General features: G+C 40.6%; 1 protein-coding gene across 11 annotated transcripts in view; it reads left to right on the top strand.

Moving 5' to 3' along the window:
- The window catches only part of EOGT (EGF domain specific O-linked N-acetylglucosamine transferase), a 35,498-nt gene extending 22,424 nt beyond the window's left edge, over positions 1-13,074 (top strand). For 3 of the 11 annotated variants that reach the window (XM_037903677.2, XM_037903680.2, XM_037903676.2), the window contains 5 exons: positions 3,288-3,349; positions 4,644-4,763; positions 5,649-5,751; positions 6,129-6,254; positions 10,182-13,074. In XM_037903677.2, the coding sequence (XP_037759605.1) occupies positions 3,288-3,349; positions 4,644-4,763; positions 5,649-5,751; positions 6,129-6,254; positions 10,182-10,265 (495 nt within the window). In that variant the 3' untranslated portion in view covers positions 10,266-13,074. Of the gene's footprint in view, positions 1-3,287; positions 3,350-4,643; positions 4,764-5,583; positions 5,787-6,128; positions 8,664-10,181 lie in introns of those variants that run through there. The other 8 variants (XM_043551017.1, XM_043551018.1, XM_037903678.2 and 5 more) reach the window with 6 other exon arrangements.
- Positions 13,075-13,489: the final 415 nt, after the last annotated feature.

The following is a 13,489-nucleotide window of genomic DNA, read 5'->3' as shown; positions in this document are numbered from 1 at the left end:
AACTATCTAACCTAAATCTCCCTCACTGCAGATTAAGCCCATTATTTCTTTAGTGGAGATGGAGAACAATTGATCACAGTCATCTTTATAACAGCCCTTAACCTATTGGAAGACTGTTATCAGGTGCCTCCTCAATCTTTTCTCAAGAAAAAACATGCCCCTCCCCCCCCCCCCTTTTTTTTTTTTTTTAAACCTTTCCTCATAGGTCAGGTTTTCTAAACCTTTGATCATTTTTGTTGCTCTCCTCTGGACTCTGTCCAATTTGTCCACATCTTTCCTAAGGTGCAGTGCCCAGAATTGGATGCAGTGCTCCAGTTGAGGCCTTGCCAGTGCCAAACAAAGTGTGACAGTTACCTCCCATGTCTTACATACAACACCCAGAATATTAGCCCTTTTTGAAACTGCATCACGCTGTTGACTAGTTCAATTGGTGATCATTGATAATGCCCGCATCCTTTTCAGTAGTGCTACCACCTAGCCAGTTATTCCCCATTTTGCAGTTGTGCATTTGATTTTTCCTTCCTAAGTGAAAGACTTTTTTTTGAATTTCGTCTTATTAAATTCAGACCAATTCTCCAATTTGTCACAGTCATTTTGAATTTCTAATCCTGTCTTCCAAAGGACTTGCAACCCCTCTCATTTTGGGCTCATCTGCAAATTTTATAAGCATACTCTCCACTCCATTATCCAAGTCATTAACAAAAATATTGAATAGTACTGGAGCCAGAACTGACCCCTGTGGGACCCCAGTAGATTGCTCTTCCAGTTTGGCAGAAAACCATTGATAACTACTCTCTGAAAATTAAGAAAAGGAGTACTTGCGGCACCTTAGAGACTAACAAATTTATTTAAGCATAAGCTTTCGTGAGCTACAGCTCATTTCATCGGATGCATTCAGTGGAAAATACAGTGGGGAGATTTATATACACAGAGAACATGAACCAATGGGTGTTACCATACACACTGTAACGAGAGTGATCACTTAAGGTGAGCTATTACCAGCAGGAGAGCGGAGGGGGAAAAAACCTTTTGCAGTGATAATCAAGGTGGGCCATTTTCAGTAGTTGACAAGAACGTGTGAGAAACAGTAGTGAGGGGAAACATGGGGGAATAGTTTTACTTTGTGTAATGACCCATCCACTCCCAGTCTTATTCAAGCCTAAGTTAATGGTGTGCAGTTTGCAAATTAATTCCAGTTCAGCAGTCTCTCATTGGAGTCTGTTTCGGAAGTTTTTTTGTTGAAGAATTGCCACTTTTAGGTCTGTAATCGAGTGACCAGAGAGACTGAAGTGTTCTCCGACTGTCTTTCAAGCAGCTTTGCACCCACCTTATAGTAAATTTATCTAGACTTCATTTCCCCAGTTTGTTTTGAAAATGTTATGCGGGACTGTGTCCAAGCCTTACTAAAATCAAGATAGATCATGTCTAAAGCTTCCCCCTTCCACTAAGCCTGTAATAATGTGATTGTAAAGCTAATTTCTCTGTGGCTGAATGTTATTCTTTAAAATTGTCTCTGCGCACCCCAGAGCATTTTTTTTTTTTTTTTTTTTTTTTTTTTTGGCAGACCAATGCTGAAAACCAGAAGACTAATGAAATATTTTATTTTATGTGGACAGACCAAACTGCAGGTGATCATATCTGAGTATATGGACTCGAACCCTGCATTGCATTGTCAAATCACATAGTGAATAATGTTTGCAATGGCATGCTCCTATATATAACAACATGTAGCGTTCATATAGCACTTTTTGTTCCTAGTTCCTAAAGTGCTTGACACAGGTGGATTAAGTATTATTAGCCCCATTTTACAGATGGGGAAATCGAGACCTAGAAATGTTCAGACCACAAGCAAGTCAGTGGCAGAGCCAGGAATAGAACTCAAATCTCCAGATTCCTAGTCCCATGCCCTATCCACTGGACTGCATTGCTTCCCCTCTGCTGCCCTGCCCTATTCAGTGTGCTTTCTTGTAATGGATACTTCCCAAGAAGAGAGAAGTTAGCATCTTTTTTTCTTGACAATACTATTATAGGGGGAAAAAACACTCATGACCCCTCTCATTCCTCCATCATCCTGTTTTTCTTCAAAAGCAGTAATAATCATGTCCATAAAAACCCAGAATTGCATCTGTTCTAACCAATGGCAAAATACGTCTACTAAGTAGCTTGTAAAGCTAGTAGTTTTGTCTTGTGTAACCCATTGACCTTACGTTCACATTTCCTGTAATAAGTGTGTGAGCTGTACTTGGTTACAAGTACAGAAAACCTTTGTGACTTTCTCCTGCAGAGACTGAGTAGCTACTAGGCATTATGGCAGATGAAGTTTAGAAGGCATCTTTGGTTTCAGGCCTTAAAGTAACAAGAGCTGCTGTTACTGTCTGTTGGCTGGCAGGATAGATTTTAATTGCAGTGTGTGGCATTAGGTACCTAAAGCCCTGATTCAGCAAGGAACTAAAGCAAGTGCCTAACTTTAAGCATGTGAGACTTCCTATTGAGTTCAGTGAGTCTTAATACCTTGCTGCATTGGGGCTTCAATCCCTATATTAAGCAGTGAGGGCTAAATTCTCGTGTTAGTTCCTAGCACAAACTGGAATTATATTGATGGTAGTCGCTCCAGTGTAAAAGTGAATTAAGTAAAGACAAGCTGAATCTCACCGTATTTATACTGGCATGATTGAGCCCAGAATCTGGCTCTGAGAACTAAGAGCTAGATTTTCAAAGGTACTTAGGTGTCTAAGCATGCAGAGAGGCCCTTGGTGGTGTTTTCCAAAATTCCTAATTAAGTCAGGAGTCAAGTTTTCATTGGTTTAATTTCCCATTGAGTTAGGCATCTGTCCTGCCTAGGGGCTTCTGGAACTCCCAACAGGTGCCTATCTGCATCTTTTAGGTGCCTCAATACCTTTGAAAATCTGTCCCTAAAAGTCCTGTCTTGCCCCCATTCGTGACAATGACAAAATAACCACTGGCTTCAGTGGTACTAAATCAGGTCTGAAGGGCTCATATAGAAGATAATTGAATCAGATCTGCTGCTGCTTCAGAGACTTAAATATAGTTCATTTAATCTCTCTGCAAGAAGTAAGATGCCTAATTGCAGGTAGGACGATATGAAGGCATCTCTGTGCTGCTACCTGGGATGATGAGATTGGGGAAAAAAAATACTTTATATAGCAATGGGAGTATGTGCTGTCATCTCCCATAGAATTCCTTGTGGGTGTGTGGAGAAGGTAGAAGGCTGCTGGGGAAAGGAAGTAAAACAAGTACTGCATTAAATTTTCCTCTTTCCTTCGTAGCTTGTGAATGCTTTGAAAACAGTATCAGCGTTTGAGGTCAAAGTAGTAGATTACAAGTACAAGTACGTATATTGGTTGAAAATCTTTATAGTGTCTGTGTTGTTGGCTGTGCTTGATTATAATCCAGTAACAAATGGGGGAACTGAGGTCTAGCCCTCACGCACCCTCCTACCGAAAATTTCCTACCTATGTTTAGCTGCTTTTAGAAAATGCAAGAACCATCAATATAAAGAATAATCCTGTTACTGAGGAATTAGTGTGAACTAGTTAAACTCTCTCCGCCCCCCTTTCACAATGTGCTATTAAAAAACGTGTGTCAAGGTTTGACAGGCCCCAGACTGAACCTACTGTTAAGAATAATAAATTTTGAAATCTCCCAAAATCATTACGCGCCCACCATGCATCTGGGTTTGCTGCTGATCGCTGCTAGCTGCACGTCTCAGGGAACCGCTGAGGCATGAGGCCAAAGGTCAGTTACCTCCACTCCCCTTCAATAGGTTATTTTGTAACTTCCTTTATCATGTTTGTTTTTGTAACAGTTACAGTGTCTGACCTGTGTGTCATGGTGCCTAGAGACTGCAGCCCCATTTGCTAGGCACTGTAGACACACATAGTAAGAAACAGTCCCTGCCCCAGAGAGCTGAGAGTCTAGACAGACAAAACAGACCTCAGGGGTGAAGTGACTTGCCCAAGATCGCTCAGCAGGTCGGTGACAGACAGAGGCGGTGAGCCCATCCCCTGACTCCCGGTCTAATCCCCTGCATTCTAGACCTGTGAGTTGAAGCTCAATATCTGCATCCCCCAGGAGGGAGTCATGCACACACAGTCATGTCCCCCCCCACACACAGGCTGCCAATGGGCCCAGGGCTCTGGCTGTTGTTGCAGCTGTGGCAACCAGAGCCCCAGGCCCTTTAAATCGCTGCTGGAGCTCCAGGCGGCACAGGCCAGGCAATGTGGAAGGGCTGGCTGGGATCCGGCTCCCGTACCGGTAAGTTTTCAATTTTACTTTCACCCCTGGGTCTAGCCAATAAAGTAAGTGTTTGAATGTAACAAACAAATTTCAAAGAATCATTATTGGAACATAATTAAATGTCATAACCTATCTGAAAAAGCTGTAAGTCTGTAACAGTCTTACTAGAATGAAGTTCTGAAATCTCCGATCTTTGTAATTCCATGCTGAATTGGTTCTGGGCTGAATAGTTACAGTTTAGAAGATTTTTTTAAAGTAGATCAGTGCTTGGAGCGTTCCTTTTTTCAGAATTATCCATAAGTTATTTTTGCATTATCTGCATGTAGCTCATTCATGCTAAGATGGATGAGCATGCTGGAGACCCACACACATTATGTTGCCTGCAGGGAACTTGAATTTTCAGAGCAATTGAAAATCACACATAACTCTGATATATTCATTGGAATGCATGGAGCTGGACTTACCCATTTACTCTTTCTGCCAGACTGGGCTGTTGTGTTTGAACTGTAAGTCTGTTTTTCCTTTTTTAAGCCTATAACTTCAAATGTTCTTTATGTTCACTCCCTTGTTCGTATTTTTAACATTTATAGCAACAGCTATAGGGTTGCCTGTGTGCTTCCATTATAAAGGCCCTACTTCAGTTGCTCATAACTTTCATCTTTTGGGCTGAAACATTTTAGGCCTAGTCTCTTGCTAAGTCTTTTTGCAGCAAGAGCAAGGTATGTATGTGTGATCTGTTATATGACAGTCTCCCCACCTTAGCCTGTGACTTCAACAGAACTCATGGCTAAGCAGGGAGCAGACTACTCAGTCCTTGGATGGGAAAACTCCAAAGAAAGGAGGGGGTATTGGTTGAATTCTTCCCTATGAGTCAATGTGGCAGCAGTACGGTGGAGTATGGGGGGAATGGTGGTGACCAGGTGAGTCTGTTAGATGAGATGGGAAATGGAAGTCCTAACCCTTAAAGATTTAGCCGGGATGCTGGCACTCCTGTCATGACTACATTTAAAGACTCCATGACAGGAGTGCCAGCATCCCGGCTAAATTCCAGCTCCGTTATTTGCATTCTGTCCTACCTACATTTCTCTTAAATATATTTTTGGCTGAAAGGTATTGTTATTAGACACCCTTGCTTTTAAAAACAATGGCCAAACATACTGCTGTTTTATTAAGAACATTTATTTCCACCCTGGGCAATCCTGTTTTAAAATCAGTGGAGTCACCAAGGTTATAAGTCATAGTAGAGTTTGGCCCATTGCCCACGATCTTTTGGTTTTATACACTGACAATGAACGTGCACACTGTAAACTTTATCCATCTTGATAGACTGCAGGGCAGTCGTTGTGGGTAAATATCTGCTATAAAATGACAGTGATGCTGCATGTCCCCAGATACAACTGTGAGGATGAACGCTGCTACCTAGATTTAGCAAGGCTGCGAGGCATCCGTTACATTACCTGGCAAAAAAAGAACAAAGTGTTCCCTCAAGATCAGGTAACGTTTAGTAGTGGGGGGGAGGACATCATTTTTTCTCATTTTTAATTGTTTAAAGGTAGATTTGTTTTTACCCCTCTCGATTTTTGTACATGAAATATGATTTCTGTGCTTTAGCCCAAAGTAACTTCCCTGCTCTGATTAAGGAGTCATTTATATTAATAGCTGGGGGAGGAAGAGAAATGAAATTAATTGGCCATTAATTCAAGTTGTCAATAACACTGCTGTTACACAGTTACTTACTTGCACTGTTGCTTTAGGGGAGATCCGAGGATTGGAGATTATAAATTAAAATGGTGATCACTCAGTTTTCTACTTGGTTTTTCAAATGAAAGAAGTGCCTTATTTGCTTGCCTAAACCTGTTTCATTTTTCCAGGGACACCACCCAACACTGGGAGAACACCCAAAGTTTACTAACTACTCATTTGATATGGAAGAATTTATGTACCTTGTGCTTTTGGCTGCCGATCATGTATCACAACATTCCAAGTGGCCATTTAGGGTAAAACATGACGAATTCTAGGTCAAATTTGAGGTTTAAAACATTATTTTAAGCAACACTTCATTAAAATGTGTTTAAAATAGATACAAATCCATGCTGGTATAAAACTTACAAACAAAATCCCCTATCAAAAACACTCCCATAGCTTTTTACTGTATTTTCATATTCTCTCGTCTGGTCTACATTTTATTCTAGAGTTTTTTGTTGGTGACTTATATTTATCAAGATTATTTTTTGCACTAGTTGTTTGCATTGCTAATTCTCACTACTTGACTCTTTTGTATAAAGATTTGTCCATCCATTTCATGTTATATTTGTCTCATGTATAAATTGTCCTCTTGTAGCAAGCTGTGCACAATTGGCGAGAGGTGGGGTGGGTTGTGTGTGTTGCGGAAGGATTAATACAGAACTATTTCTCAAGTTGGTCATGGTATGAATGACATATGTATTAAAGTGTAATAGGGGAAACGGTTCTCCCATCCCTCTTCTAGTCTTTGGTCTTGAAGCTTCTATGCTGCAGTACTGTACGTGTTGCAAATAAAATATCTGGGTAGGAATTGACTTCCTATCTTTAGATTTTAAGCTATTCCGTTGTAAAGCACCTGTTATCCATACAAAGCAGTTGCTATTTGATACAGTGTATACCCTAAAGGTCAGATTTTAAACTCAGAGGCATTTTCCAGCTACAGATAAAAACCTTGCATTTTTAAGATAAAAACCTAAATCTTCTAAAGTTAGTTTGTGTTAATCCTGTGGCTCTCCCCACTTCTCCAAAAAAATTAGGTTACAATTATAAAAAGCACCAGCTCTGACAAAGGTCCCTGTTTGGGTTAGGTCAGGTCTTATGTAAGAAATCTTTCTTAATCATATATTGAGGTAGTTCAGATAATTCCAGGTATTTCTAATTTTTTCACAAAAGCAGCTCTTCTGTGGCAGAAAACTTGACAGTCACAGTATTATATATACTCTCTTTGAGGAGGTTTAAAGGAATTTACTGTTTTGTCTGGCAAAAATGATAGGATGGTGTAGGCCTCTCAACTAAATTGAGATATAACTAAATCATGAAAGGAACATTGTTGTTCTAGGCAATAAGAGCCTGATACACAGTGGGACTGACTTCGGTGGGATCAGGCCCTGTGGATGGGCGTTTCAAAAGTGCTCTGTATTGGTCTAACTCAGCTCCCATTAAAGTCAGTCGGAGCTTTACCGTTGACTTCAGCGAAGGCAGAGTTAGGCCCGTGCCGAGTGTGTTTGAAAATTCCACTCTAGGGGAAATCCTGACCCCATTGAGTTCAGTGGGAACTAGGGTGACCAGACAGCAAGTGTGAAAAATTGGGACAGGAGATGGGGTGTGTGGGGGGTAATAGGTGGCTATATAAGACAAAGCCCCCAAAATCGGGACTGTCCCTATAAAATAGAGACCTCTGGTCACCCTAGTGGGAACCCTCTCATTGACTTCAGTAACGCAAGGATGATGTGTAAAAGATTTGTATAAATATCTGAAGATTGAGTTCAAGAAGACAAAGGACAGAGTTCCATGTTATATATACTGTGGATTTTTGAGAATGAATTCCATGCCATTCCTGCATTACAATGGTACAGTGTCTCAGTTCCCTGAGGCAGAAGATATATTTGTATGCAAAAGCAAGAACGTGTTACGCTGAGTGTAAACACTTGAGTGGTATAATTTTAGATATTATTGACTTCCATTCTGTAACAATCATAGGCAATTTCACAGAGTGTAGGCATATTTACTGTCCTGCCTATAATGGTAAAGATAAATTACTGTAAGTATAACTTGCCTATAGATCTCTCCTGACCTTAAACAGTGTATAGGAAAGCTAGAGATCTAAAACAGAATGCATTAAGATATTTGGTTCAGTTCTTAGAGCAGGATATTAGAGAACTGACATGTAAAGCTGTTTCTCTTTAAAGGAACTGTATAAGCAAAATTGCACTTCTTGACATGAAAAATACCTTTTAAAATACAAATATCTGAGAAATAGAGTTCTTGCATTTATGTGTTACCTCATTTTTTTAAAAAAAGAAAAATAAGCTAGGAAACGTGTACTGAAAATTTAAAATATTGTAAGGCTAAGGAAAACATTAACTATGGAATGTGCACAGATATATTTGATAAAGCGAGAATTTTATATAAAAATCACAATGCATTGCAAAAAGAAAGAATCACTGTTTTTCCCGGGCTTGAGGAGGAGGTGTTTCATGCGTCTAGCTGTCTGTATCGTGCCTTTTCGTACTGTGACAAAGGCCACGTGACTTGCTGAGTTCCGCCATGATTGGCAAATTTCAATATCTGGTTGTGTCGACACCTTAAGTGTTGAAGGGTTGATTGATTGTATACTAATGTGGTTCTGGATGAATTAATAAATTGTTGGTTGTTAAGAATAAGCTAGTGTCCTGATTTGAGAAACATTGTTCAAGTTAAAATTGACCTGAAAAGAACCCAGCTTTAAAATTAGTAAGCTAATGTCCTGGACTCAATTAAAAAAAAAAGGGGTAATTCTATTAGATTCCATTCTATATTGACTACAGCACTTACCCAGTTGGCAAACCTAGTTTGTCAGATTTCAGCTTTCAAATCTAAGTGGACCTTGGCAAATTCATAAAAATTGACCCCCTTTCATACTTACATAATTATGCCTAGTTTATTCCTGGATTGTGCATGTGCTTGGATTGACAGGTCCAAGGTCTGACCTTTGATTGTCAGAGGACATCAGGGTATACTGCTTAAAGCCGTGATCCTGCAAAGGCTTAAGCATATGCTTAACTTTATGCATTGCAAGTAGTGCCTGTGAAGTCAATGGGAATACTCTCAGGGTACAGATACTCAGAAGCTGGAAGGTGTCATTCTAGCTTGGGTGACATGCACCTATAGGTACCGACTTCCCCACTTCCCAGTGGGTGCTTGACACCCTCCCACCCTGCCCCTGAACCACCCTCACCCCACCCCCAGTCCACCCCCTTCCCCCGCCTCTTCTCTGCCTCCTCCCCCTCCTTCCCAGAAAGCCTTAAGTGCCACCAAACAACTGTTAGGCAGTGGGGGGGGGGAGGGGCAGGAAGCTCTGGGAGGAGTGGGGACATGGCACACTGTGGGAAGGAGGCGAGGAGGGGGGAGCTTGGCTGCGGGTGGGTGCAGAGCACCCACTAATTTTTCCCCGTGGGTGCTTCAGCCCCAGAGCACCCATGGAGTCAGCTCCTGTGCATGCACCCATTACTTCTACTGAAGCAAGCACTGAAAAGACAGGGCCATAAAACCCAAGGGAGGGCAAGGTCTGAAGGAGGAAGGAGTGATAAAGAGTTTGAAGGCTGTGGAAAGATCAAAGAGAATGAGAACAGTAAAGACACCAAGCCTTAGGTAGGAAGAGTGGATGTTTGCGGCCTTGATGAGATTGTTGCTCCATGGATCCAGGAGTGGGAGGAAAAGAGAAGATGATATAGACATAAATTGCACATGCAAGGAGCTATTGTGTCAAGAGTAAAAGGGTGCATGGGTGGATTTCTGAGGATGGGAGAAATTAGAAAATGTTTGTGCACAGAGGAAATAGAGTCAGAAGAGAAGGACAGGGTAGTGCAACAGAGATCAATCACCAAATGGGGAATGAGGTGGAGGGACTGGAAGTGGACAGTAGGTGGCAGACTTCAAAATTGGTGGTAGAATAAAGAAAGGGGGAGAGTGCATGGACAATGGTCATAATGGACCTTCTTGCCCTTCTCCCTAAAAAGGCTGCCTACTGTATTTTGGTAGAACAGGTTGAAATTTTTCAAATGTTTTGTAGAAAGTCTTTCTTTTCTTTTCTTTTTTAATGAAAATATACACACTTGTTAAATTTCAATGAAACACCAAAATGAAATAATAGGTATTGATTTTTCTTTCTCCCACCCCTTGTTCCTTTTCTCCTCTTTCAGTGGCAATATGGGGGCAGAATGTCGGTGGAGGGAGGAGACAGGAAGAGTAGCACAATTGAGACCCCCCCCACCCCCAAAAAATGAAAACTGGATTTTTTAAAAATGTTCATGAAAAAAATTAAAATACATCATTTTTTTTCCAAAACTTGTGGTATGAAAATTATTTTGATTTTTTAAAATTTTTTCCCCGGCTCTATCTTTGGTCAGTAGAATTAATAAGAACTATTTGGGAGAAAAGTATTATAGAAAAAGGATTTAATGGGTTATGAGGGTAGTGTGAAAAGTCACCTGTTTTTGAAGTTGATATGTGTTCTGCCATCATCATATTCCATGATCTTTTGAGTTCAACCTTATATTGCTATAGAGTACCAGTGATCCAGTTTTAATATTCTGTGATCTAGTTTTCCATTCATAGATTCCATTCTTTTATTAACAAAAATTCCAAAAAGATTCTAAAACTCTTTTAATTTTTGAAACAAAGCATTACTCAAAATAATGAAAGTTGTAACATTTTTGCTTTAACCAAGTAGGTGGGTTTTTCAGAGGTCTGCAGTAATCCTGCTGACCGGCACTCATTATAAATCTATTTTACTTTTGTCCTTGAGCGGACTTTTGATTTCCAAATAGTTCCAAAGGAGAGTGCTTGCTTCAGAATGCACTAAAGACTACAGCACTAGATGGCACTAGAACTCTTCCAAATGTCTCATATGATTGTGGCTCTTTAAATGGAATCTCATTATAAATGCAAAGAATCGACTCAGAGGCAAGTACAATAAAGCTACTCCTAGAGATGATGATGATTTTTGTTTTCCCCTCTTCCTATTTGTAGAGACAAATTGTCTGAAAAAATAATCTGGACAGTCTTCAGATTGAAGTGTGGTGTTCCTCAGATGCTGTAACATCTGAATTTTTTTCATTTCTTGTTGCCTTGATGAAAAAACTTAGCTGGGCTTAGAAAACAATTTTCAATGAACTTTCTAGCACTCCTTTATTTTCTTGTGAAAGGGCATGTAGTACTAAACCACCACTTTTTAGCACTTAACACATTTCCTGTTCTGCTTGGAGGCCTCATTTCCATTTATGCCACAGCGTTACCTAGCTTGCATGATCCATTATGTATCATCAACTACATAATTATCACTACCACTTAGTTCGGTAGGGATTGTGCTTGATGAATGTGCACTTGGCGTGGTTGGGTTTAGAAATGAGGGCCGACTTTCACTCACAAATCAGAGTGAAAAGACTGCAGGACGGAACTCTTGCCCGCATGGTGGTTTTATTATGAGGCAGCAGTAACTGAGTGGATTCATATTTGAAGAAAGATACTTGGATGGATTTGTGCTCTTCTTCAGAGAAGCTTGGGTATGGGGAACCTGCAGTAGGAAGGAAAAGGATTAAAGTAAAATTAACATATGCACCTTGACCCTGTAGGGTGTTGGTTACCTCCTGGGGGGTGCAGAATGTTCACAACTCCCACTTATTGTTTATAAAAGTCATTGACAGCTGAGATATCTCAGCACTTGGTACGATCACGCTCAGAACTTTCTTTAGCTGAACGAAATAAAAGTAATGAAAGACAAGGGGGTCATTATTTTAATCAAAGGCAAGATGGGCCAAAACAAGGGTAGGCGTCTTTCATAATACAGCGTAAGCATTGTTAGGAGGTAGATGTTATGGCCAAAATGTTCACAATTAGGGTGACATCAGGCACCGGCACTGAGATTTCCAAAAACAGCCGAAGGGAGTGAGGCATTTAAATTGGAAAGAAATTCAAAACCTATTCCCTTGTCAGTAACACAAATGCTACACCTTTGGGTTATACGCAGAAAGCATGAAGGGATCACCGATATGCAGAAAGAGCAGTCTGCACTTAGAGTACAGTGTAACACACACAAAAAAAAAAAAAAATCCAGCACATTTTGCATAGTATTCATGAAGAAATTTAGCATGATATGAGTCAGTCCCTTTTCATCCAATGAAGACAGTAACTTTAACATTATCCTTTCTTGGCTGCTGTAGTCTAACAGGTATTTGGATGCAGCACACTCACTGGAAGGGGATTTATTGCCAGCCCTCCCTTAGTAGCAACAGGAGGGAGGCAGAGTTCATTTGGGGGGCTACCTAGCTGGTCATTGATTTGGGTTATTTAGTTTGGATGCTGAATGCCGTGGGCCAGAGTTCTTTTGCTAAGTTGTGCTTGCTCTTTGATTATCATAGCTCTGAGCATTTGGGGGGCAGGTAAAGTATACTGTTTGCTAATTTATAGCAGGCATGGAGACCAAACATTGGCTTGTCTGCAGCAAGGGAAGGTCGTTCCCAGGGCACAGTGGCAGTTGTATATTTTGTGCATAGGGTATGCTCCTCAAGACGCTCTGGGAGTTATTGTTTTCTCCTGGTGATTACAGGAGTTAGGCCTGAAAGGGGCAGAACTTGGCATGAAATGGCGAGGCTACCTTGAGCAGATTCTCACCAGGTGTCTATCGTGATATTTCCACTTATATCCATGAAACTGCACCTATCTTCATCAAGTGAGGGACTAGCCTTGATTATTAATCCATTTGTATTTGGGTTTGATGAACATTCATTTGCAACTTTGGTGGAGGCTTTAGGTGGGGGTTCCTGTTTTGATAAGTTTTGGGGCCTAATGATAATTGCAGGATGGATTTTAATTGTCTGTAATGTTGAAACTTACTAATAAAGATGCAGCCTCCTTCTCCTGCACTGTGCTGCTGCCCACTGATTCATTTCGTGGGGCTTATCCGTGAACAGAGAACTACCATCTGTTAGGTGATAAAGGAGCAAGGTGTGTGCATGACAATGATTGTCATTGGACATCATTCATTATTCCCTCAAGAATGTAGAGTGTTGGTCAATAAAAAGGCATGTTTATTGAGTTGATTGCTCTGAATTGTTTTTTTTCACCACTTACCATGCCAAGGCCCTGATAATATAATGAAATATGCCTTTTACCTCTCATTTTATCTTTGTCAAACTGACCGTACGTTCTCAGTTTGTCATAATTGAAAGTACTTGAGCAGCACAAGAAAAATAACAATTAATCATGCCTTACTGCAGAGGGATCTGTGGAAGAGTCTGAGAGAGTCAGGACAGCTGTTGCTAAATGAAGGTTTTCAAGACCAGATGAAAACGTTGTGTTGAACATTGGTGAAAGGGTGAATCCCAAGCTCACTCAGAGCTGGGGAAAGTGTCTAGTGATTTCTCCTCCTTAGCCACCTTTACATGAAGAGTTGTATTCAGCCTCTCATCATTTATTTATCATGGTGTTAAGTTACTCTAAAGTATTTCAT

Source organism: Chelonia mydas, chromosome 7 (genome assembly GCF_015237465.2).
Source record: "Chelonia mydas isolate rCheMyd1 chromosome 7, rCheMyd1.pri.v2, whole genome shotgun sequence".
Lineage (NCBI taxonomy): Eukaryota > Metazoa > Chordata > Testudines > Cheloniidae > Chelonia > Chelonia mydas.
Note: the sequence above shows the minus strand (reverse complement) of the source record. Positions and strands in the feature narration are given on the sequence as shown.